This window comes from Numenius arquata, chromosome 23, assembly GCF_964106895.1.
Source record: "Numenius arquata chromosome 23, bNumArq3.hap1.1, whole genome shotgun sequence".
NCBI lineage: Eukaryota > Metazoa > Chordata > Aves > Charadriiformes > Scolopacidae > Numenius > Numenius arquata.
Genome location: NC_133598.1, coordinates 5,357,432 through 5,384,233, shown reverse-complemented (window position 1 = coordinate 5,384,233; position 26,802 = coordinate 5,357,432). Strand labels below are relative to the sequence as shown.

Here is a 26,802-nt window from a genome sequence, read left to right as displayed (position 1 = left end):
GTAGCATTTAAAAATCATTTAATAACAGGCCTGACCGTAAAATAGTGGCACAACAGAAATGTAGGTTGCAAATGTGACGTGGAATGCATAGAACCTCCAGGGCGGACCAGCCACAGTAAATATAACAGTCATCATCATGAGTGTAAATTCACTTTCAGAACTGGCTTTCTCTTCTAGAAGGTAAGAGGGTGTATATAAATATTATAGAGAAAACATTTAAAAAAACCCATTGGTTTATTTTTCAGAAATGCTGGAAGGGGTTTCAGCTCAGTCAAAAATGAGTAGGTTGGTTGGGCCAAAATTGCCCTTTCTGGTTCCTAAAGTTTCCTATGCTTGTTATGAAAAAAACAAAACAAAACAAAACAAACCCAACATTAATGATTAGGTGGTAGAAAACGGTGAAAAACGTCAACTAAAGGAGCTAATTCTCAACAGACAGAGGACATGGTGTTTTCAAAACACAGTGCTTAACAGCATTAACCTTGAGGAAGTAATGCTAAGAAGAATTTCCACCATTTCTGCTATCTTGAGAAAAAAAATGTAATCCCATTAGCCACAAACCCCCAGTTCATTACCAAGCAGAATGGTTAAGTCCGACATCTGCCTATGAGGATCTCTGGATGTATCGTTTGGTGGGACTGAATTTAAAGAGCAGCACAGAAGAGGAGGAATTTTAAGGAAAAGAGGACTTACAGTACATTGCCTTGGGCCTCTGTCTTCATTGAAGGTGGCAACAAGATCCTAGATTGCATAATGCTGCTATATTTAGTTTTAGTTGAAGAGAAATACAAACCTGAAAAAATAACAGCTACTCACTCGTTAAAACAGATACGTTTGGCATTCCAGCCCACCGTCCCTGCACTAACGTGTCGTTTCCCCCTCACTGCCTCCCAGGATTATGAAACAGTGACATGCCTACAAATTCAAAGTTTCCTATCCTACAACTGTAAAACTTTGATTTGCCAAAAGTATGACTACGACCCCTAGAAATCATCCCATAATTTTATGCACATTACGTTTATGGGATAGAGCTTCCCATGGTACATACAGTGCTATCAGCATTTTCTTAACAATGCAACTGAAACACCATTGTCTCATTCAAACTCCTCTTCTCACTCTTACAATCAACCAGTCAGAACCACCACATTTATGAGCTCACTTGATTCCCCCCCCCTCTCCTAACAACTCCAGGAATTCCAAAAAGCAATCTGAAGAGCAGCATTCGATATGATCCCCAACTTAAATCATACCATGAAAAGCCATTAAACCCGGCTCTCCTCCAGAAAAAGATGCTTGGCTGACTCGAGATACTTTATTTTCCCAAAACTAGCAGGTCCCTACGTGTTAAGGGGCTCCCCTTCCAACCCATCTCATACCTCACTCCAACTCAACTAAAGCAAACCTGTGGAGCAGGAACACAGTATCCCACCGGCCTTGTCCAAAAAGCTTAAAAGAAACGTAAGGTTTTAAAATTTAAAAAAAAAAATAAAAAAAAGAGAGAGAAAAGAAAACAAATAGCCCTACTAAAATAAATTACGTAAAGTTCTGAAATCAACATCACTTTTGAGGCAACCTTTCCAGAGACCTCTTGGGTTCCTTTCTTCTCTGAAGCACCTTTTAAGTTGTATGGTTGTAAGAATAACTTTAACTATAGAAGCTATATGCATCTTTTAAGAATCACATTTTGATGATTATAAAAATTTATCTATTATACAACATAGGTCCAGCTACACTGAAAAAATTACACCGCTTATTGAAATACATTTCATTTTAGAAACAGACTACTAAATAGGTCTATACAAAAAACTCTAAAATAATTTCTGTAGTAAAATAAAGAGTGTGTTAGGAGAGCTACACAAACAAGAAATTTTTTTGTCTTTCTTTATAATGCTCAAATATACTGTGATACGTGGCTGGCTCACTCCATAGCCGGCACCAAAAAGCTGAAAAGAATCCATTACGATACACAGTGATACAATTAATGCTCTGTATTAATCTCACAGCCTTTCCGATTAGTACAAAGAAAACCAGGCCTATCTCCTCTTTGAGGAGAAGTCCAGGATATAAAAGCAAGCATACCTCATCAGCTGATATGAAATTATAAAATTCCACAAGTCTCAGTATCTGAAATTTATAAAAGTCACCAGTAAAACGCAAGCAAATTGGGTTTAAGTCCTGTTGGTTCCCAGGTTCAAATGAGCACTGCTGATCCAAAAACAGGATTTCCTTGTTTGTTAACTGATTCATGGGAAAAAAAATTAGGACCGTCTGCTGGGGCTATGAGAAAGACAAAGATCCTCACCAACTAACCCTCCATACTTCCACGAGGGCTTGTTTCCATGTGCATAAAAGGGGAAAATAGCTGGCAGGAAGCAAAGATGTTAGTGGTGCTGTGCTGAACTGTTTTTTTCTGCCAGGTGTCGCAGAAAGTTGTCCTCACTCTGGCCTCTGTGATTTAAAGGCTCGCTCTTAAAAAGAGCTGGAGGAGGGGGTAAATGGGGAACCGGGGGGATGGGGAGATGGTGCGGATGGTGAGGATGAGGGTGTAGGTGAAGGTGTGAATATGGGTGGGGAATGGGGCGCGGAGGAAGCGTGCTCACGGGGTTCAGGTTGATAGGTGGAGTTGGGGTGGTGGGTGTGTTCACTACAGCAGGGACCGTGGTGGCAGGAGAAGTCGTGGAGAGTGGGATCTGGACAGCAGTTGACACGTTGGCGGGGCTGGTAACGCGGAAGCACTTCTCCTTGTGTGCCTTGAGCATGTTGGAGAAGCGAAATCGCTGGCCACACACGTCACATGGGTAGGGCTTCTCCCCTGTGTGAGTTCTGCGATGCCTCTTCATGTTTGGGCGGCTGGTGAAGCTTTTCCCACAGATTTCACAGATAAAGGGCTTCTCTCCTGCCGAACACAGATACGGCAATCAGTCAGGCACAGAACATCTGCTAATACTTACTCCAGCATACTTATGCGAACAGCCCGCATCCTACCCAAGCTACTGTCACTGCTACCTTCAGCAGAGACACAGCTGCTCCACAGAAGTCCTCAGTCTCTATGAAATCCTCTCTCACCTCTGGATTTGGATGCACGAGGTGATCTTTTATAAAGCTTTGGCAAGGGGTTACTTCAGACCAAAGTAACAAGGAGGTAAGCCTAACCTCTCATTTTCCCCCACAGTGAATCACAGGGCTACAGACAATTAGATTTAACAGTAATGTATTAACTTTTCCCGTCTGATTTCCTAGACTGGATAATGATTTTGATCCCAAATTCCAAGGAAGGGAATACAGCTAGAAGCGTATGAAAGTTTTTGTCCCGGAGGTACTTTTCTTTGCTAAGTTCTTACCAGTGTGTGTTTTCATGTGCTCATCAAAGTACTGTTTCATGTTGAAGTCTTTGCCGCACCACTGGCACATGAACTGTTTGTGTCCGATGTGGATGCTCATGTGGGACCGCAGCTGGTACTTGTACTGAAACCTCTCATCGCAGTTCTGTAAGAGAAAAACCAGCAACCCATCATATTCAGGCATGGCACATCAAGAAGCAAGTCCTGGGACAGCACTCAAATGGTACTACGGGAAGGAGTAAAGAGTACCCGAGTTAGTACACACACACTGACCCTCACCGAGATGCAGAATTTAAATTATTTAGCAAGAGTAGAATTTGGTCTGTACTAAAAGATCTGTTGGCACAGGAGCCTTGGCAAGGAGCGTGGAACAGTCACAACCTTTAGCTGACACAGCCGTTGGCAAAAACCCGGCAGAGACACGGTTACGCCAACAGAAAAGTGCTTCTGTTGGCTGAAGGTATCATTGGGAGGGTTTGCAGCTTTGCCAGCGATCTCTGCTGGACTATGGCGAGTCTCCACTAGAGGACTCTGCTCACACAGCAAAACCCACGGCAGCTCTGTACCACAGGCTTGGTTTTCAGCGAGCCAGTCTGTTTTCCAGCTATTATTTATTGGTATGAGGTAATTTCTTTCCCTAGGAGTTTTATCCCCAAGATTGCTCTGGCTGCACCACTGCCATGACTACTACGTATCCAGATGGAGTTGTGCCCCACTCTGTGGACAGGGTGAGCCACTAGCCCTGGAACCAGAGCTCTGCACCCCCTCTGCCTCCACCATGTGATACCCACCAGCGTCCCCATCAGATGACGAGACATTATCTGCCCCAGACATATGACCGGGTAAGTCTGGCCCATGCGGTCTCCTTCCCGAGGGCAGGCATGAAATTGCAATCACAAACGCACGTGAACGCATCAGTGAGATGCCCAACCCCATCCCAACACACACACGGTTTAAGAAACACAAATTCAGAGCACTACCTTAGATCTCAGTGAGGACAAGTTTTCCCCACAAGTGAAAATCAAGCAGTAATTTGTTCATTTTCACTCTTGCCGCTTCTATCTGTTTTGAGTTACGAGGCAGGACAGGGAGGATTAACATAATTTGCATCAGGTTTTGCTATGAACACGGAGGGAAACTAGGATTCAAATCCTGCTGTAGCGTGTACTCAGAGAAAGAACTGACAGCCAGCACCAAAAGCAAACAAGTCCATCTCAGTTTGAACCCCTGCTTGATGCATTCCTGCTGTGCTCTCACACAGAGAAGAATTTCCCCCCAAATCTTTATAAAATTGCACCTCATTTACAAGTCAGTCAATTCAGTTTCCACCTACATCCCCCTACTGCCAAGTGTGATTGATTTTATACTTTATGCTCCCGTATCTAACCATATTAACAGCTGCTGCCTCACCTCGCATCTGAAAGGTTTCTCTCCAGAATGCTGTAGGGAATGTACTTTGAGAGACATACTGCGCTTGAATGATTTTCCACAGGTTTCACATGTAAATGGCATGTCCTTTGTGTGTGCTGCAACACAACAGTACATTAGAGGGGGTCATTCAAATGCAAACAGTTCTTTAACCAATTTTTTCCTCCAATTCTGAGCAGGAAAATTATTACTACTGAACAGCTTTTAAGTATATATACATATGTACAGAGACACATATTTTGCTTACTGCCCAATACTACAGGCTTGGACTTTTTGCTAAGGGTAAAGCTCAAATAATAAGGCAAATTCAGTTGTCTTTCTCCTCAAAACACCAAGTTAGGAGAGAGTGTTGATCTGCCGGAGGGTAGAAAGGCTTTGCAGAAGGATCTGGACAGGCTGGATCGACGGGGCAAGGCCAATGGGATGAGGTTCAAGAAGGCCAAGTGCCAGGTCCTGCACTTGGGTCACACCAACCCCACGCAGCGCTACAGGCTTGGGGAAGAGTGGCTGGAGCTGCCTGGTGGAAAAGGACCTGGGGGCGTTGGGTCGACTGTCGGCTGAACACGAGTCAGCAGTGTGTCCACATGGCCAAGAAGGCCAACAGCATCCTGACCTGTGTCAGGAACAGCATGGGGAGTAGGACTCGGAAGGTGACCATCACCCTGTACTGGGCACCGGTGAGGCCCCACCTCGAGTGCTGTGTCCAGGTTTGGGCCCCTCACCACAAAAAAGACCTTGAGGTGCTGGAGTGGGTCCAGAGAAGGGCAACGGAGCTGGTGAGGGGTCTGGAGAGTAAGTCTTATAAGGAGCAGCTGAGGGAGCTGGGGGTGTTCAGGCTGGAGAAAAGGAGGCTGAGGGGAGACCTTCTCGCTCTCTACAACTCCCTGAAAGGAGGGTGTAGCCAGGGGGGGTCGGACTCTTCTCCCAAGGAGCAGGTGATGGGACAAGAGGAAATGGCCTCAAGTTGCCCCAGGGGAGGTTCAGATTGGATATTAGGAAAAATTTTGACACTGAAAGGGTTATTAAGCGTTGGAATGGGCTGCCCAGGGAAGTGGTTGAGGCACCATCCCTGGAGATATTTAAAAGATGGGTTGACATATTAGAGACGTGGTTCAGTGATGGTTTTTATCAGGGTTAGTTGGTGGTTGGACTCAATGATCTTAAAGGTCCCTTCCAACCTAGACAATTCTATGATTCTATTTAAGAACCACAAAGACACATTGTGAGGCAGAACCAACAGAAGCACCGATCAATAACTCACCAACCATATGTTTCCGCACGTGGGCCATGGTGTAGAACTTTTTTTCGCAAATCTCACAAGAGAATTTCTTTTCTGCATATCCGTGGACAATCTTGATATGTTCATGGAGGGACCAGAGCTTCTTGAACGATTTATTACAGGAAACGCACTGAATGAATGGGATAAATAGAAGGAAGTTTAAATTAGAAAGATTCAGTGATTCAAGTTTGCGGTGTTAAGCCACGTATCTTCCTCTTGCATGACAAAAAGAAGCCCAAAGTAAGTCAAAATGCCGTATATTGTCTCAGCCTGCACTTCAGCTTACATTTACTGTTTCACAGATGAAACAATTACACTAAGAAAAGCCAGATCAAGCAGGATTAGAGAGGATGTTAACGTACTGCATTTTGGTGCCACCCAAAATGCACCACAGCCACTGCACTAATAGATTTCCAAACCACAACAGCATTTCTAGCTGGATGCAGCCCTCAAGGAGCTAACACAGAGAAGACAATTCACAGGCTCTGATGCTGGTGGTGCAAGAAGAATCCAAACCCCTGGTGTGGGAAGATGCCAACAGAGGTGGAGGAGGCCAACACCACCAAGTTGCCTTCAACCCATCTGCACGCCCAGCCCTGGCTTTCCAGGAGCACTGCGACCCCTCATACTCCAGGTCTGACAGCCCAAGGACTAGACAAAGTGCCCTCATCCTTTTAGGTGGACACAGAAGACTGCTTCCATCTTGCAGCTCTTGACCATGTGGAGAGTCTGGGACACAGCTCATACAGCAAAGCAAGTTGTCACCTCCGTCTTTTGTGTTCTGACTCTTCATTTATACATATCAGTAGCACTGTAGGTCTAAAATGACTGTATGGCAGACAGTATTTTACTCTCTTCCCACAACTACTGTGAAACGTTCAGAAAGTCAGGGATGAGCTGGATCCACAGGCTCTCACACGTCTCTTTTCCCCCAATAGTTAATTCTTGCTAAAGGCTTGATAAAAAAAAATCCTTGTATGATTTTTGAAAATTCCAGAATAATCTTAGTTGCACAACTTGACAGCAGACATAGATGTGACGAAACCAAGTCATCTTCATCTCTGAAGTGAAGAAGGAGGAATCGCAGCTTGTTATTTTTTGTTAGCTGTTGGGGTTTTTGGTGCATCTCCATTTTTCTGCCTGTCAATTCTGCCAATCCTTCTCTCACAGGAAGAAGGACTTCTGCTCTTCACCGCAGAACTAGCCAACACTACGCCTTCTGTCAACTTAAGTCGTTTCTTCTCTGGACAGGCAAAGTTACGCTGCTTCCACAGCGCTTGAATCTCTGCAGGCTTGGGAACTGGTACACGCTCACCACGCTGGCTCCATGGAGGGCCTCTGCCTCTAAAAGCACCTACTTGGAGGCACGTCAGGAACAAACTGCGGTCTTTGGGGTGAAAAAAACACAACCTAGAGAATAAAGCAATGCTAAGAAATGATCAAAATTCCTTTGATTTAGGGTTAAGCAAGCGCTTGAAGCAGTCAGTCTACAATTTAACTGACAATCGGCAGCAAGTTATTTAAATCACCGAGAGCTACTACAGGGAGTCTGAGGTGACAACAGCAATTCTGTGAAAGTGCTAATTTTGAAAGGATGAAAACCAGAAATTACCTGGAAAAATAGATATATTCCATCACTTAGATGAAAAATATAGAGAGGAGCCAGCCATGTTTATCAGCTCAATTACCACTTACATAATGAAACCATTTTTTTTCCTAGACAAAGCTCCATATCCCTCTTGACATATTAAACCCTATATTAATGTAAAACTTTCAGATCCCCTCACTCCTTTTGCCAAGTGTAATAAAAACAAATTAGCAGGCAGCTGTGAAACACATTCCAAATGTCAGGACAGACAAAAATTATTGTTGAATATATGTTTATACTGAGAACTTGAAGACGACTAGCAGAGCTTCTGGCACTAGAAATATCTGGGAAAGTTTCTGGACCTGATTCTTCTGGTACTAGATATAGGACACCATTTCTACAATTTCTTCTCTTCCTATCGCTTTTGGACACAGGGACGTAACCCCTCAGAAGTAAACGGGTGAAGGGATTACAGGATGCTTTTCCATTCTATACCACACACAAACTATTCATGAATTCCTGTTTAAAGTCCAAAGATTTTACCCTGTGAATGAGCCACCTGGATGATGGGGCATTCCTTAAATTTACATTTAAATGTTCTCTGCCACACTAAACTGGTGAAGTATTTATTTCAAAAGCTGCAATGTTTATGCATTTTACTAACTATGCTCAAAGCTCATTATCTTATATTATACTCCTTCCTTCAGTCTTCCTCCTATGAGCTGAAACATAAGGAAAAACAGCATAGCGTTATACAGAGCTGCATTCGAGTCTTACAGTGAAGAGAAATTGCAATAAATATTTCAACTGTCTCTCACACAGCGGGAATTGAATACCAGTTCAGTTTAGCATTTAAGCAAACAAACAAAGCAAGAAAAAAAATATCTTAAATCTTTCTGGTATAACTCATTGGGCAAGGCAAAAAAACTCGTTGCCCTACAAACTCTCAGCATTTCGGCTCGGCAGAAGTTGAACTCCAGCTGCTTCACGCTGGCAGGGGGATTATTTCAGAAGTAGGTGGCAACGCTGTGCCGGGTTTAACAAGGCAAAAAAAGCACGTTCGAATCGCCAGATAAAACAACAGTGCCCCCAGTTACATGAGAACACAGATGCCTATGAGCAAAGTACAAACCACAGATGAATCAGGAACTCCGAAACTCTTTCCACAACTTAAAACTTTAAAATGGTTTTATTACAACACAGGCTTCCATTGTTGTATAAAATTAAAAGCTGCAAATCTTCTGGTGAGAAAGACCAGAGATCGTTATACTATCAGTGAGATTTACTGAGCTGCTTTTTGCACTGGGAAAAGGGCAGGCTCATGAACAGATTTACTGGAATTCATGCACTTCCATATGCATCCATGAACACTACTGTAAATTACTTGTATGTAATTATCTCAGTAGGATTTAAAAAAAAGTTACATTTTAACACAAGTTCAAATCCTGACTTCACTAGTTTCTTTCTCACCTGCTTGCCTCTCCGCTGTATTTTACAAATTTCTGATTCCAATACCAGCAAAGCGCCATCATTCCGGTCTCCCTTGAAACCTTACCTGGACACACTCTGTGACTGAGTTTCAGGACACTGAGACACTTTGAACTTTAAAGCTAGCGATAGCTGCAGGTGCTCAGCACCTGAGGAGGGAGGGTTTATCCTGTCAAATGCGCTTGTTTTCAGGCCAGTTACTCTTGAGTCTGACATTTGTTAAAGTAGCTTTGCGTTTTTCCCAGCTCGAGGTTAAATACTAGAGTAACTCTGCTAAAGCAGATGTCAGTTGGACACACTGTTCCCTGCAATTTACTTCTTTTGGAAGACACCAAAGTGTTGATACGTAGAGACAAGGTCTGGGTCAGGACCTGGTCTGCGCAAAAGATTTCCCCCTCTGAAGTGTCCACTAGCCGTATCCAGGGCACGACAGAAGGTATGGAAATCTGGCAAGCAGGTGAGCAAACCTACCTGGATATTTTTTTCACAGTCTGTTTGCTGGTGAAGGGACAGCTCACTTTCTAGAACAAATTTCTTCCCACATTTGTCGCAGATCTGCATGCGCCTGTGAGTGACGTTCATGTGCTTCTCCAGGTACCAGCGTGTGTTAAACACCCTGGGGCACTTCTCACAGGTTAAAGTCTCCTTCTCTTCACACTTTGATTTCTGCACAGGTGCCTTGGGCTCCTTTGCAGCTTTCTTCTTACGCTTGGGGGGCTCCACACTCTTTCTACGACCCCTTGTAGTTCTGGGTGATGGGGAAGTTGTGGCTGCTGCAGCAGATGCAGCTCTCCTTGTTCTCCTTTGTGCAACACTAACTTTTTCCACTCTTTTCTCCTTTTTCTTCTGCCTCTCATTTTCCTCATAATCATTACTGTCTTCAGTGGCCTCTTCCCCACTGTCACCCTCCTCTTCCTCACTGCTGGTCTTAAGAACAGCAGTCTCTTTGGACTGGGAGGGGACACCCTTCTCCCCTTTTGATACATTTAATGTTTGGTTGTTAAGGTTTACCTCTACTATAATCTGCTCCCTTTTGTAAGTCACTTCATCTTCCTCCTCTTCTTCCTCCTCAGAGTCGTCAGAGTTTTCTCTATCTTCTTTCACAGCCCGGACCTCTCCTACCGATCTGTTCTCCCTGAAATATGGCTGCTCCTCTCTTTCATGGAGATGTGGTTTACTCATTTTACTGTCCACCAACACGGAGTAAGGACTTCCTGACTCTCTCTTGTACACTTTGGTGGACAGATCAAGTTCCTGGCTGGCACCATGATAGAACGTGGGTGGCACTTGACCACGGCGACTGTCCTCTTGCGCCATCCCTGCTACATGCGCGGCACAGTTTTCAACCAACTGTTGGCAAGAATTGGCCGTTTGACTCATTTGGGGGGCCCTGATTCATTGAGCACCTTTAATCCCAGAAAACCAAGTAAGCAGCTTTAAATCAGGATGGACTCTCAAGGCCGACGCCTGTTCCATCTACACAGAATGAATAAAATATGATTCTCTGCTGGTGTTTAGCACTGACGTGTAGGTCACAGAATTCTGGTATTATGGCAAGAGCAGAGCAGTAGGAATTATTCTTCTGGAGAAAGTTGCCAATGAACCGTTGAACATTTTATCTATAAAAGACAATAGAGAAAACAAAGTCAATTAAAAAACAAACAAACAAACAAAAAACACAGTAAGATCATCAGCGAATTCTTTTGTTTTGAGTTTATACAGCTGGAGTAAAGCACAGGGTATATTATCTGTGAGCTGTATCTGCTGGGGTGGACTGTCCTATAGCGCTGTCTCAAGGAAAACTGGCAGTTAGGTACAAATACGCGCACCTTTTGTTGGGATCAGAACTGGTACTAGACTCCTGAGATCTGGAAATCGAGGCAATGAATATTCTCCACCCACCAAAGATCACCGTTGCCTGCCCCAGCGCTGGGCCAAACTGCTGATCTGTGTCTCTCCTGGACTCTCAGGAGCACCGATGGCCCCAAAACTCTGCTCTACTCCAATATGCCTCTCCATCACAGTGCATACCTACACAGAAATACCTCTTGTCCTTCTGTATCTCCCAAAGGGAGCCCATCCTTACCCAGAAAAAGGACATATTATAGTGAACAACATTCCATTAACGTAGATATGCATGAAGAATTTCAATGGAGACTTTTTCAACTCGCAGCATTAAATCAGATTAAGAACACTGTGTCCCCTGCTTGTTTCCACCTCAGAGATCGCTCGTACAGCCTCTTGATTTAAGGCACTTATTCTTTTGTCTCGTTCTCCCTTCCCCCAGCTACTTCTTCCTCAATACAGTAGCCAAACAATATTACATTCGCCCATCTAAATTTCACTTGCAGTTATCCAAGTTGGAATTTGACCAGGACACTGTTACTTCCTCTTGCAAAAAAAGGCCACGTGATTCCTAATGAATACAAGTAATCACGCTCTCGCATCTATTCTTCACCAGGACAATTACGTTTTGGTAGCAGAGCATTGCAACATCAAGCCAAGATTTTTGGCTGTGCAGATCGAATCCCGAAATACATTGGAACTCCTGACCAAACAGCATACTCGGAGCTAAACCTGTGACTAGAGGGTGCAGAAGAGGAGAATTAAGGACAGAGCCGAAAAGACATCCCGTGACTAGAGGACGGAGAAGGGCCCTCACAGAAAACGGATGGATCGAGCAGCTAAACATGAAGAAAAGCAGATCCCCACTATTGGAATCGGAAAATTTCCTTGAGGCTACAAGCTTGGGCCAAGTCCAGCAGACAGGTATAAAACACTTGGATTTCGCAGAATCATATGGCCATTTTTATTAGGAATATTCTTGGAGCAACAATAAAAAATGAACTAACCTAAAGAAGTATTACAGATGTGGATTTTAATGATAATTTCCTTCCACATCGTACCAAGTTAAAATACTCTCCACACTACAAATGCAGTAACTTCCATCCAAACAAGTTTTAATGCAATTTATATATTATAGTTTCTATTTTACTCTTCCACCAGAAATTTCTATCTTTGAAGTGAATTTAATTGAACAGGAGATGAACCTACTGATGGTCCCAGTGGTTTGAATAATTAAGATGACTGAACTGTGCCCTACAATCCTTGCGAAGTGACATGCTGGGGAAAGTGATGGCCCAATAACCAGTTGTCTGATTACCAGCTTAAAGTTAATTAAAAGAGATTGTTGATCGGTTCTCCGGTATTTCCCAATGCCCTCAAAAAGCACCCTGAAGATGCCCAACGGAGTGACCTGCAGCCAGACTCGCAGCACGGCGACAGCGGGGTCTATTCCTCGCTCCATTCTCAGCAGGGTCTCGGGTCCCAGCTTCCCAGCTCCAGAGGCAGGAAGACCAACGCCAAGATCCAGCTGGGCTGGGAAATACGTGGAGATGGGCTGTTAACATTGGCTTGTGATCACAAGTAATATTCAGCTGGAAAAGCTGGTAAATAATAAAATAAACCGGTTGTGATTGCAAGCCAAAATTAACAACCCCTATACCCAGGAAGGCCCTTAGAAAGCAGCGAGCACGATGAAATCCAACGTTTAGCTTTTCCTTCAACAAAATTTAATGAATTATTCAGAAGCTCAGAAAATCACTATGTCATGTAGAAAATGATGCCCGATTATTTCCTCGGCATATTAAGCTACTCTCAAGTTGCACGAGTAAATCTGGAAGGCTATCAGAATGCTGCTGCTAGAGAGCCAGAAAAAGCAAAAAAAAAAAAACTTGTCATGAAAAGGAAGCTTTACCTCCACGCCTCCCCTCCCCCCGCTATATACTGAATGTCAAAATATTCTCTTTCCCATATCCTGCCTTCATTTCACCTCTGCTCGTTTAAGGAATATTCTGTATAATAAACCACTTTGTATGAACACAGTACCACTTCAAATAAAAAAAAAAAAAAAAAAAAAAGAAAAAACCAACCAAAAACAACAAAGGGGCTTCTTCTGAGTTATCAAAGCTATTTGGTCTCAAAACCACTTCACTCTGCAGACTCAGTAACCTACTTTCACTTTGAATACACCGCCCGCTACCCTCGAGGGACCCACAACTTTCGAACAACATTATTTAACAGTCAAACAGCCCTCCTTATACGTTTAATGTCATCAACACACCACTAGACCACTGACGGTTCTGAGAGACAGGAGTTTAAATACTGCCCCAAAATATTTAAATAGAAGATTTTTTTTTTTTTTTTCTTGAAGTTTCTAATCCCGAAGGTAAGAAAGTGGCATTTTGGGTGATTTTATTTTTGCCTTTTTTTTTTTAAAGAAAAAAAAAAAAGGTGAATCCACTTTTGTCAAAGCTGTCGAACAGCTCGGGTTCACCAGAATGAATTTCACCAGAATGAATTTCAGCCATATTAGAGAGGGGAGCAATACGGGTTCCGATTAAAACGTAACAAAAGATACAGAATCTCAAAGCAATTTTTGAAGCAGCTTATCCAGACATAAACCTGAGGAATAACTGTATTAGGAGCACAGAATGAACACGAGCTGCACCCAACACTTAGTAATCAAAGATCATCCAAAAAAGGTTTGCAAGTCTACGAATATCCAAGGTTCAAACCCAGAAAAAAAGCACAAACAACTTGCAGACAAACGTGTAGGTGGAGGAAGCATGTGTATGTGGGAGCAACACTTCATACAATGCTTTCGCTACTTCTAAAGAAAAACCACATTTCTTCACATTATCTGTACTAAAAATAGAACAATTTATAGCAGAGAGCGCTAGCGCAATTACCTGCCCCAGCTCGGGCTCAAGAGATGCCTCGAGATCGGCACGGCCCGGATTCTGAGCGCAATACACTCAGAGGTTAATGACTTTAAATTACGTGTCCTTAGCTTGCCCTCGGAGAAGGACCAGCTTGACAGTCTGGCTATCTCGTATTTTCGTCTAACCTGTGCCAAGGACATACGATTTGACTTCTGGCAAGCGGCCACCAGCAGCAGACACTGATGTAAAGAAAAAAAAAAAAAAAACCCAAGAAAAAAAAAAAAAAAAAAAACAAAAAAAAAACCAACAAACCACACTGCTGCTTCCAGCTTTTGTCATAAATGAAGTGGTTTGCACAGTCATTTCTGCCTTATCAAGGCTCCCTGCGAGCGGCTGACCCTGCCTGGCCCACAGCTGGTTGCCAGCTCCGCAGATGGACACACTTCACCGCTCATTCTTTCTGCTCCTGTGTTTCTGGTGGTTCCCATGAAAAAAAAAAAAAAAAAAGACACTAGAGGCACTTTGGGGCACTACTCAACCAGCGATGATCCTGCCACTCCTCATCGATGTGGCCTAATTTATTTTTTTTCCCCTTTTATTTATTTTTAACCAGTTTAATTGCCGCCCACTGAAAGTTATCAATATTAGCTCTGAGAATTGACAGACGCTGGTCTAATTTGCTTTGCTGGAGGTTGGCAAGTCCAGGGGTATTGCAAGCACAAGGGTGATTTGTCCACAGACACAAAGAGGGCACTGTATCGATTTATTACTTAGTCAACATCTGGAAGTTCCCCCACTCTTCCCAGATAGCCATAAGGACCAGAAAATGCCTTTAAAAAACATACCCGTGCCTCATTTCACAAATCAGTGGCGTTTGCTTGTGTTTTACACACACCAGAAGGAAAAAGAGGAAGAAGGGTAAGAGCTTGGGGCTTTCCTGCAGCTCACCTACTTCTTGCATGAAAAGCCAATACTACAAAAAAAAGATCGCAATAGTCAATGTACAACATGAAAAATGCATTAACTTCTTAGCCATCCAGTTTTTTCTCTCCTCGTTATAACACAGCCTTTTTCAAGACAGGCACAGAAGATAAATTTTTTGGTTTTATGAGTCACTTGTACTAGATTTCACTTCCGACTTGGTACAGTAAGAAGCGCTCACAACCTTAATACAGCTCACGAGACACCAAGACAAAATTATTTTTCCAAAAGCATATGGCACCAAACACGTGGGAGAACCTGCGCCACAGCACCGACATACCACACACCTTACACAAGCAGCACAGGTAATTTGCACACTTCCTTTACAGCACAAGACCTATAACTTCACACGAGAAAACCCCCAAAACTTCTTTCCCTCTTCAGTTCAAGAGCAGCCAGATCTCAGCAGCTTTTTAATGGATCCAACCAAGGGGCATTGCAGGGAATGAATAAGTTTTCCACTCTGCCATTTATGGATATAAACCACTATACACAAACCCAAGCTCAACGAGAAAGCCTGAGCATCTTGAAATTTGAAGTTTTCCATAAAACAAGACTTCTCTCAGACTACAGTTAGAAAAATAAAATAACTGTGTTAAAGGCAATGCCATTTTGCATATGCATTAACAATCTGAAGATTTTAAGGATCCTGAAGTCTTTTGGTTGGAAGCTACAGCCGGGGTGACCAGATTTGCACAGAGTTTACAGGTGATGAAACAACCGTGTGCATAAATAAATAATGTACGTTATTTAAGATAACGTGCCAATTTCAAACTAGTTAAGTAGTGGTTGAAGAAACTACACTCAGAACAGGGCTAAGGCACTAAGGACTAATCAGTGTTATCCATTAATCACTTTCCAGTTGTCAATTTAATCAGCAGACAGGACAGAAATACAAGAAAATTAATCAGAAAAATATAATTTTCATTGCACAGATACACCTTAGCTTTAAGTATACTGCCCAACACAAAATTCTGCTGCATTTTTCCTAAAAATAGCTAGGAGCAGAGTTGTAAGCATTAATACTTTAGGTAATGTGAATTCTGAAAACCGTATTAGCAAGAAGTAACTAGAGATTGCAATGTGAAAATACAGAGTGTTTGATTAAAACGGTCCAGTCACCTCCAGTTCAATACATTAGCAATATTTCAGAGCACATGGGGGAACAAAAAAAAAAAAAAAGAAGTTTCAATATCCTCACACAGTTTGAAGAACAGGTGCATGAAACAGAATAGTGCACGGGCACAGCGATTCCCAGTTAGTGGGAAAACACATCTGGTACAAGTTACATCATGTCAGCGGATAGCAATCAGGGCTATAACACAAGAGGGAATTATTTATATCATGGTACAATCACTCCTTTCTTGTGCATCTCAGCTGCTTTATATGCAAAAGCACTGAAAATATGTTCTTAAGTGCGAAGTTTTATCTCGAGACAGAGCCACAGTCAGCACATCCTCAGAGGTTTTGCATTTCTATGGGTAAGCACTCAAGCCTGCCTTTGCCCATGTAAATGCAAAATAAAAAGAGTGACTGCTACTAACGATCCATCCTGTCATCTGCCACCTTGTAACACCCACCTCAGAGATGGTATCTGGAATAGGTTCACCCTTCCAAGAGCTACAAAGGCCAGGAGGGAAGGATAATCCTATCGAGTGTATCAGAGGGACAATTCTCTGCAGCTGACACTGACTTTGGGAATATGGTGTAACACGGCAAGAGGATATTCGGAAACAACACTCACAATTCCTGGGACTCTCCTGTGAAAACCAGAAAAAAAATCATAACTCTCTTCTTTTCAAGCTCTAAATTCACTTGAAAGAGATTTCCCCATCAACTCATGTAAAAGATCAGACATTAAATGGTTCGTGGCACTGTGGCTTGCATTTTGGGGAAATTAAAAGCTATGCAACATATTTGGGCATCTCTGTCTCAAATGGATTAGTCTTGGTACAACTAAGCAAACCGACACGCACATCATAAAAAAACCCAACAACGCTGGCAGCGAGGGAGAGTATTGCAGGCAGCCTTGGCAGGGAAACAAAAGACTGGAGAGTGAACAAATACTGTCCAATTCTTCAAGTAAAGGTCCGGGCAGAAGGATATATGGCAGAGTGGTATACGGAAGCCTGAAGATGCTCTACAGCATCCAGACTGTCCCATCTTCCAGCTAGGTTTTTGTTTTTGTTTTTTTTTTTTCCCGACCATTCCTGAAATAATCTATGAGAGGTATCTTGCTAACTCAGCAGGCAACATATTTTCACTGTATGGAACCTGGCTATTCGCCTGTAAGTATTTAACAGTCTAATGGAAAATGAAGCAGACCATATTTCCAATTCCAGAAAAAGGCCTTATATAATATCCTGCAGCTAAAACATAAAAACTACGATAAAAAAGAAAAATCTTCAGGCTTTTTCCATTTCTTAAGATGAATTATTTGGCTGTATCTAGAAATCTGGTTTGAGGGACAAAGGCTTTCAAAACCAGTGATTTCCAGAACTGTGAAGCTGGAATTTTTTCAAGCATTATCTCCACAGAAAATAGTTCAAGAGGTTGCCATTTCAGAATTCAGCAGCATTATAATCCCTCAGCTTTTGCAATAAGATGAAGGGTTTCTATTGGCTATGAACTAGTTTTAGATACAACAGCCATAAACCTCAACATTTTTCTTTTACTAGGCAAAACCACCTTGAAAGAAGTGCTCGTACACCACGATATACCCTCAAATTAACAGTCTAAGCCTTTCCTACTACCTTAAATATGTAAAAATTAAACACCTGTGACTGAATTAGGAACCTCCTTGTATTCAAATCCATCGTTGTGTCTCATCTGTATCTTTCAGTGCAAAAAATAGAAAGCAAGATTAAAACAAAACCAGGTAGTTGCCACTTAACAGTACTCAATCACACGTATACACCCATCTTTCAGATTTATTACTTTTCTGTAATTGTTTGGTAACTTGAAGACACATAGATGAAGGAGAAAAGTTTGGTATGACCACATTAGCAGATTATCCATCCCTTAAAATTTGTATGCTCATCAAAATATGTGCCAGAAGTTCAAAACGACCCACTGCTGCGATACTGAAGGGCAATTGTTTCACCCGTCAGCTTGTTCTTTGTTCCAAATCACTTCTTATTGCCTCGTTTTCCTCTTGTTCAGTGGCAAGATTCCTTTTTGCTTTAAAAACTCTTGCTTTCATCATTATCTGCTCACATATCTTGAAGACCAGTAAAAACAACACTAAGATTTTAAAGCATCCATCTCTATTCAGATGCCAGGGATGACACTTCTTATAAAACACCACTAACTTATTGTGAGACTGCAAATGATTGCACTAACAAGATGGGCTACACACAAAGCCATAGGAAAACAAAAAGGAAATCTATCATCAAGATCCCTACTTCTGTTGCCCAAAGTTAGCATTTTTCCGCCCATAAAGGAGGAGTGGAGAAAGAGGCACTAGATGTGTATCTGTGTCTTTGAATATGCAGATGGAGATCAGTTGAGAGAGCTCAAAAAAGATGTAAATGGTCTGTTCACAAGGTGAAGCCGAGAGGTACAACCTCCACCTGGACATTTATTCTGGAGGAAAGGTGTTTTTCATTGTGGCTTTGGGTTCTTTTGCAAGAAATAATAAACTTTTATACCCAGAATAGACTTACCTCCTCTGCTAACATACAGTAAAGGAGACTTTTGCAATATGTAGAATGGAGGTAAAAGTTTTGCGTATTTTACAGAAGGGTTGAGTTTAAGAAAGCTCACTTTTTCTTACTTCAGTTACTTCCTTACAGCTTTTCGCTGATCAGCCCGTACTACACATCACAGCTTGTAACGTGCTTCTGGATCATTTACGCTGTAATAATGGAACATTTAAAATAATCTCATCTGCGCTGAGAGCCTGATGTTACACACACACACACACTTTACAGAGTCCCTCAGTCACAGCTTAATGAAGTTTTTAAAAACCATTTTGATTCATTTTCAGTCTACCAGCTTATCTCAAAAAAACCTGCTAAATATTTTTGAACTTTGCTGAGAGTGATATGTAGTGGAAAAAAAATCAGGTTTCAATAGCAAAATCTTCTTTGGCTTCATGGAAGTGTGAATTTGATCTCTCTAAAATAAAGTTTGTTCTCCTCACATCATTGGAATGTGCTTACGGATAGGTTCAAAATCCTCTCCATTTCTCATTTAGAGCTCTATTTACACACTAGATAATTTTGACTTTGAAACCAGCAACAAAAAAAGCTTGCAGCAGCCGCACAACTGTCCCCTGCGCGGTGGCAGGGGTAGGACTCGCCACGCTCTCGTCCTGGTAAATGCTGTGCTGCTGGAGAATTAGCACAAGGAGCTCTCCCCCTTCTTTTCCTCACCTGGTCTTCTCTCAGTACCTCCTCCCCTCAACCTGCCCACAAAAACACACCTGCATTCACCTGTAGAGTTTCAGTTTTATAACTTCAAGCAGCATTTTAACTACCGAATCGCCGAAGAGCGCTCAGATCAAGCCCAGCTCACCGTGAGGTTAATACAAAGACGATAATGTGCGTTCACACAAGCACAAATCGCCAGCAGAAGTTGAAGAAATCTTGTGTTGACAAAGTCTAAATGTGCCAATACCAAAACGATACCATTGTAAGTGTTTCTTCTTGCACAATGTCACAACGCTCCTGTAAACCCTGAACAGCCATGTGGTGTGTGGTTATCTTCCACTACCAATTACTGTCTTGTTTTGAGCTACTGAATCTTCTGAACCATTACACACAGAGTTTGTTTTAGATGCACAATGTAAACTTTTGGAAAAGCAGACCTTCTTGCTTTTATAATATTCACATAATTTAACAAAGCACGTTTAACAACACACAAATTTATCGGCTTCCAAGAAATGCTAACCGAGTAACAATACTTGAGCAGAACTCCTGTTTGCACATATTTTACCTCTGGAAGTAGAAAGTACCTTCAGCGCTCTCCCTGCAGGGTTAGAGACGGAGATATAAAGCTGTTCAGTAAATCCATGCGTGATCAAAACAGCCCCTGTTATCACGGCAGCGGTTCACCTCAACCTTCCCGTGTTTTACAGGTGCAGTTCTCAAGCATAAATACTCTTCCCATTCACACAGTGGGTTTTATTCCCAGTTTTTCCTCTAATTCATTATGCAGCCACGGACATCTTATCTCTGCTTTGTATTTAAATTTCCTTCTGGGCAAAGTGAGGACAATTATCAGCTAAGGCCAAAGTTACTTGTTCATTTTAATCTGATCTAAGTCTGTGTGGCTGCCAAAGGAGGCAGGACGCTCTCCCTATTTATATGCCAACGCTGGCATTCTTATGGTTGCAAGGCGAGATGCCTTGGGAAATCAGTCTGCCTGGAAAATAACCATTCCTTGGGATAAACATCCAGCTGGATCAGTTCTCTGAATCAGCTCACTGTGCAACTTCACGAATACTACCATCCATTATAAGATTTTGCTTCCTGAAATAATCAATTTGTTCTACAGGTGCAATCTGACTTTCACCACCCATAAAGTAGCAAGGTAAGAAAATAAAAGCACAATAACAAATTTCTGGAAAACATCTAAGGATTATGCTTAAGAATTGAGGTTGAAAAAAAAATGTATTTTTAAGAATCTGTAGCAAACAGGAATTTTTCTCAAGTGAGTTCAGCCTTTGTGTAGCTCATACTTTCATTTAAAAAACAAGTTCCTAATGATTATGAAAATATTCTCAGGTATGAGCTCTCTCTCCTTCCTGACATGTTATAATCTAAACCCACAGATTTATCTTTAAGAACGGTAGGAGTTAGAGGCTTCAAGTCAAATTCACATCTTGGCAAAGGTCTGAATGAACTATCAAAGAAACCACCTCAGGACCTACTCAGTGACGCATGAATTCCAAATCGCAGCAATGAGATGCTGTCTATACAGCAGCAGAGTTTCAGGGAGAGAGAGAACACTTGAAAAAAAACCCAAAAACTTTTCTTTTCCCCCTTGGCAAAAAGAAATAACACTTATTTAGCTCCCTAAGCAAGGCGGGGAACAGCATCTCAGTAAGATTGGGGTGAGAAGGGAAGAAGAGTGTCCACTGACAGCAGGGATAATTAACTTTCATCTTATTGTCTGAATTTGAAGTGCTTGGAGTGTGGGATAATAGAAGTCAGTTGTGCACAGGAGAGATTATGTTAAATGATTTTTATAGCACCGTAAGTGGGCTAGATAATTTATCAAAGATAAGTAGAAGGTGGGAACCTTCATCAAGAAATCTGCAGGTTAGAGAAAAAGCGATGAAAATCTAAGAGTGAAAAGAGACTGGTTTAGGAAACAAGTTCAAAAAGGCAGTAGAAAACAGTGTAATAAAGAGCAAGGTCAGGGGACAGCGAACAGAAGAAAACACAAGAATTGGAATGAGTTTAGAAAGGTCCAAATGGAAGAAGAAAAGCGCAACAAGGTATGTGTTAAAACAGAACTGCCTGGCAAAAAGTTGCAATTAAATTCAGGACATAATTTTTCTCAGACCTTTACACTGCAGTCAGCATGGCATTTCACTCTGACTAATAGATTTTGTCCTGCAGCTAGTAAGTGTGAAATGAATGATTCAAGACATGCACTTTACAATAAAGCAAGCTCGAGATTCTCAGCAGCCATTTTTACCATTACGTGACACGGGCGATGAGGATTTATTAGGAAATGTTTCTGTTCCTGCTAAAAGACTTCTGAAGTCACATCTGTACACCACAACTCGTATTTTCATAATGTCAAGCCTACTGTCGGCAGTGCATTAAACACCTATCTCAACATGAGTCCCTCATAAAGTGACATGCAGTTAAAACATGGGAAATCTAAGCACGGTGCACGTCACTTGACAGGGGACTTGGAGAAAGCACAGAAAATACACTGAGGAACGGCAACGCATCTGACCCCATCATTTATGTGAGCAACACCTCAAATTTTCTAGCCTGAAAAACAGGGCAAGTTACTGGAATTAAGGATGGAGCTCCCACCATTGTACCAAACTGAGCAATTTGTTAGGAAGGACAAAACGAGAAAATCTACAGAAGTACGAGCAGGAAGGAGAGCTTCTTCTTTAAAACATATGTAGCAAAAAATATCTGCATCAATCAGAAAACATAAATAGGCCTGTTCAGCAAATGTCCGAAAATATTACAGTGACACAGCTAGTTGACAGAACTTGCTACACGTTAGGATATGGGACACTAACAGCAACCAGGCTTTTCCTTAGAAATAATCTGCCTTCTACCATTAAAATTCACAGTTGTCACTGTATGTGATTTGTCTTCAGACAGCACTATTAAGACACATTCCATAATTCCCTTTTCATCACATAAGCGCTAAAAAGGCTTAAATAAGCATGACCTGCAAGCAACTGCGGAGTTCAGAACAGATTTTTACTGTCTTCCAGGAGACTAGTCAGCCATAGGAAAAGCGAAGCCCTAGTAAGCTTTCTGCACCTGCAAGACTCAGCTACGCTCCAACTCAAATATTTGCAACTTTTTGTGTACGACATTCCCATAAAAGAAGGTATGTGGCTCAATGGATGCTTGTCTGTAAATTTTCAACTATAAAACTTTCTGCTTGTAAAAAAAAAACCCAAGAAAGGCTCTACTACCTTATCCTACCAGGCGATCTGTCTTCACAGCGGTACCACAAATATTCCTCCAAAATTCCAGCTGAAAAACTTTCTGTCCACTTGTGTTTAGTACCTGGGACAGAATGAAATTGGCTTAACAGGTTTTATCTCAAACGTTCATACGGATCCTAATTCCAATAACTTATCTTTGAGCAGGCCCACTCTCTATTAGACTTGTGTTTCATATTACATTCCTAAAAATCACTTTGCCACGGAAAGAATCAAGTTTCCAACCTTAAAAATACACAAACGGGAGCGCAACACAGCATAAAGCGCAGGTAATTGCTTAGCATAGCTAAATGTTTCTCTTTAGTGAAAACTACTAGTCTGAAACCTCCTCAGGGAAGGGTGTCTGAAAGTGTCAAGGAAACTAATGCAAGCTGCTTGTGTTAATGAGTTTAAGCTGCTGGCACCGGAGCTACCGCCGGAGTTTCACTCCCCATGCAATTGTTTTTCAGGAGGAAGGAGCAAGCTAAAAATCACCGACTTAAGATCACTCGGAAAATTCAGCATTTGCGAAGGTGATTTGGAAATGAGATACTACAAGTTTAAGTTATAAGGAATGTTTCAACTAAACTAGGAAAAGTCAGTCTGTTATGAGCACTACATGAATTCTACTGATGAGTTACGAGCAAACCCCACCCACTTTCCAAAATACTGAAAATTAAGACCCTGCGAAGACCCAAGGTGGTATATAGAATCATAGAATGGTTAGAGTTGGTATAATTTGACTTACACTTATAAGGGTGTTTAAACAGAATTTGCAACTTCAAGGACAAACCTTATTATTAAAATGCTCTTAAAGGCATCAATTTTGTCACTTCCAGACGAAACAACCTTTTATGTTAACAGAGATTATTTATTTAGACTTTTGATACAATAAAGGAGTTATTGCAAAGTTTTTAAAGCATATAAGCCCAGTATTTAGAGTGGAAACGGTTGGAAGTTAGATATTTAGGATCCACAGAAAGAACAGGTTAAAAAACTACACATTCTGAAATAATTCAACCATGCTCCCTCAGCTTGAGGAAGCACGAGACATTATAGGGTGATGTCAACTGTAGACAGGATCTGCTCACCAACTGCATTAATATTTAAAGTGTATAACTTCGTGATAATAAAATGACCTCCACGTAAAAATCCACTTTTTTTTTTTTTTCTAACTATTGTGGGGGGAAAAAACCCAAACTTTGGTATCCTAAGATTCTGAAAAGACAAACAGCACATATTTAGCAAAATTTAAACTAATATTGTTTTAAAAAACAAGATTACATTCTTTGAAATTTACTTCATCTTCCATTTAGAAGCCAAGATGGGGATCTTGCAGGGAGAGAGCTGTTTCACAGCAGAACACATTAAGAGATCAGCTGTTCTGTGCTGTAGGAATTTAACCAAGAGAATGGTTATAAAATATTTTAATACAATAATAATCCACAGAATCAGGTTGTTAGAGAACGTATCTCAATTGGCTGGTACTTCCTTCCAATTACGTCTCTCTTTTTTGCGGGGCCAGAAAGAAATTTATGCTTTGATAAGGCATATTATAGTGTGCCACAGAGAAATAGGTCACTGATGACATGTAGTTTTGTAATCACATTAAACATACCTGTGCCTACCTCAAATATGCTATTGGTTCACCACTCTTCCATCAGGCACCGATACGGTACGGGATATCAAGACTGGAAGATGGCATCTTGTTTACTGAAAATACCTATTTAGTGCAGTTGTGCGAACTCAAAGGACTCTTCCCAAGTTGTTCTTACGTGGACATCTCCTGCTGTAGGTGGTATGTCACCAGATGAAGTCTGTTCAGTTACAAGCAATTTCTTGTATATATAAAGACTTTCCATCTTTAGATGAAATTGCACCTCTCAGTCTGAAATTTCCACATTCTGTGATTCCGGCAATAAGAATAAAACCATCCCAGAACATCCCAGCAGCTTGCACTTGCAACAGAACCTGACAAACTGCTTTTTTAATTTAACCCCTATAGATACCTAACTGCTCTTATAAAACTGCTGAGGAATTCACCCTCCAAAACATCAGTTGAAGGCTTCCTGTATCAGCATTAGATGAGAATACTAATATTATCAATTAAGACCTTTAAAACAAGTGAACGACAGCCTATAATGCCAAAGTCTCTTTTGATCATGTAAACATTTGGAAAGTTTTGGACAAATATTACAAATCCTAAGCTACAAAACACGTACTGATCTTCCCAAACCACAATTACTGCAACTAAATCCGAAGTAGCTATAAATACTAGTCACCAAATACTAGATAAAATTATAAATAAAATCTCAAGTCTCTGACATCCTATTACATGCAGTTGCTTAGTTAGAAAAAAAAAAAGCCATCGTGATTTTGCACTTCTCTTTCAAACATATTCTCTCTGAAAAAGCTTTCAAAAATGTCTAGCCCTCAACTACACATTCCCACTGAGTTTACTCTATCTCTCAACTTTATTATCAACATCTGAATTTAAGATGTTGGCTGCCTGGGGCAGGGATGGAGACTCTTCATCCCCTCAGCACAAGAACCATATTGCAAGCACTTGATTAACCTCTATAAACCAGAAAAAAAACGCGTTTTACATGCGGGTAGAAAGAGAGATAAAGGGGTTTCAAATATGTACCAAGGAGAACACTACACCCATGTAAAGGATGTAAATTTTCTGTCACCATAAAGTATTACATCCTTTTTATATGAGGTTTTCCTACTCCACAGCCTTTTTACCCACGCCAGTGTCCACAGTCCTGCATGTATAATATACATTTTGTTAATACACAGCAGACACCTCAAGAGAAAGAGCACCCAACTTCCAGAGGCGAACAATCAAGCCGCAGTCAATCAGCACGGTGGCAAATCAAGGTGCACCAGACCATCCATCACAAATCAATGCTCACGCCTCACACCGCCTTTATTCAGCGCGCGCACACACACACACACACACACATACCCTACCATCACTCTCTTGATTCACCGCGCATACACCACTGTCAACAAAGCATGTGCCAGTTGCCATTCCCAGAACAATACAGCTCAGGTCATCCCCTGAAAAGATAAAGATACACATTCCTCACATCTTTTATGTCTACAGTACTTCCCCCTCTGCTTTGACTTAAATCACTTCTACTGCACAAGATGCCAAAACTCAGTTGTGATTAAAGATCCTTACATAATACTGTTAAGACCAAAGAGATACGCTATCTCGAAGCATCTCTTTTCATTCTAACAATACCTGTACCAAGACATCCACACGACTGAAAGTTGCACAGAAGGCAGTTAAAAATCAAAACAACCAAAAACCCTAGGGCACACATACCGCAACATCTGTCCTGAGAGCAAAGGGAAGGGGAACATACCCAAGCAAAAGACCAAGCAAGAGAGAAAACACCTGATTTTTTTTTTTTTTTTTTTTCCCCTTCGCACACCTACACCCAGAACCAGCTACTGGAGAAGGTAACACTTCCATCTCCTCACCTACCCACTGACAACTCCAGTCCCAGAAGGGAGTGTGTTTTAAGAACCGCGTTCCCTCCTAACAATCGCGAACCCCGCACCGTTGTGGCTTCACAATTACCGAGTGACAAGGAGGAAGGAGGGGGCTGCCAGCGGCCCCCACACCTCCGTGCCCCCACTCCGCGGGAGGGGGGCCGGAAAGCAAAGGCAGAAAGCGGAGAGAGCTGTGGAAATGCAGCCCAGCACAACCAAACTAACAAGAATTTATTTATTTCCCACCCGCCCCCCCCCTCCACTCGCTTCGTGCGGCTCACCTTCCCTCCCCTCCCCCAGGCAGGTGGCACAGCCCCCTCCCAGCGGGGTGCAGCGGCCGAGCAGAGCCCCCGGCGGCATTCCTCCCCCGCCCGCTCCCCTCCTCCCGCCGAGGGGCTCCGCGGGCTGCACCCCCTCCGCCCCGAGGGGTGCCTGGCCAGCACCCCGTTCCCCCGGGGGGCTGCTGGCCTGGCACGGCGCTCCCCACCCCCCCCCGCCCCGCTCCCTTCCAGGCCGGGAGGCGGCTCTACCCCGCTCCCTCCGTCACCCACCCCCGGGCCGGGCCTAGCGCTGCTCGGCGGCTGCCGCCAGGCCCGAGGAGAAGGGAAGGGGGGGGGGATCCCCCCAGCCGAGCGGGCGGCCCGCACTCACCCAGGCCGATCCCCTCAGGGCCGCCCCCGCCGCCTTCCATGCCGGTCGGCGAGGGGAGGGGGGCACCAGGCGAGGCGGCGGAGGGCGGGTGGAGGAGGCGAGGCGGGAGGGCGGAGGGCAGGGCGGCCGGGGCCCTCCCTCTCTCCCTCCGCTCGGCCCCCTCAGCCGCCGCCGCGGCGCTC

General features: G+C 42.6%; 1 protein-coding gene across 1 annotated transcript; it reads right to left on the bottom strand.

The window, feature by feature from the left end:
* Window positions 1–26,802, bottom strand: ZNF652 (zinc finger protein 652). The gene is made up of 6 exons (XM_074162791.1): window positions 26,621–26,802; window positions 9,596–10,743; window positions 6,031–6,178; window positions 4,752–4,867; window positions 3,342–3,486; window positions 1–2,896 (listed from the first exon to the last, which is right to left on the bottom strand). Exons 2-6 carry the CDS (start codon window positions 10,502–10,504, stop codon window positions 2,382–2,384), a joined length of 1,833 nt encoding a protein of 610 aa, XP_074018892.1. The 5' UTR covers window positions 10,505–10,743; window positions 26,621–26,802; the 3' UTR covers window positions 1–2,381.

Coding starts and splice junctions, on each gene's coding strand:
- ZNF652 (XM_074162791.1), bottom strand. CDS start 10,504: ATGAGTCAAACGGCCAATTCTTGCCAACAGTTGGTTGAAAACTGTGCC. Junction 4,868..6,030: donor CGTGCGGAAACATATGGTTG/GTGAGTTATTGA, acceptor GTTGTGTTGCAG/CACACACAAAGGACATGCCA. Junction 2,897..3,341: donor GCACATGAAAACACACACTG/GTAAGAACTTAG, acceptor TGTGTTCGGCAG/GAGAGAAGCCCTTTATCTGT.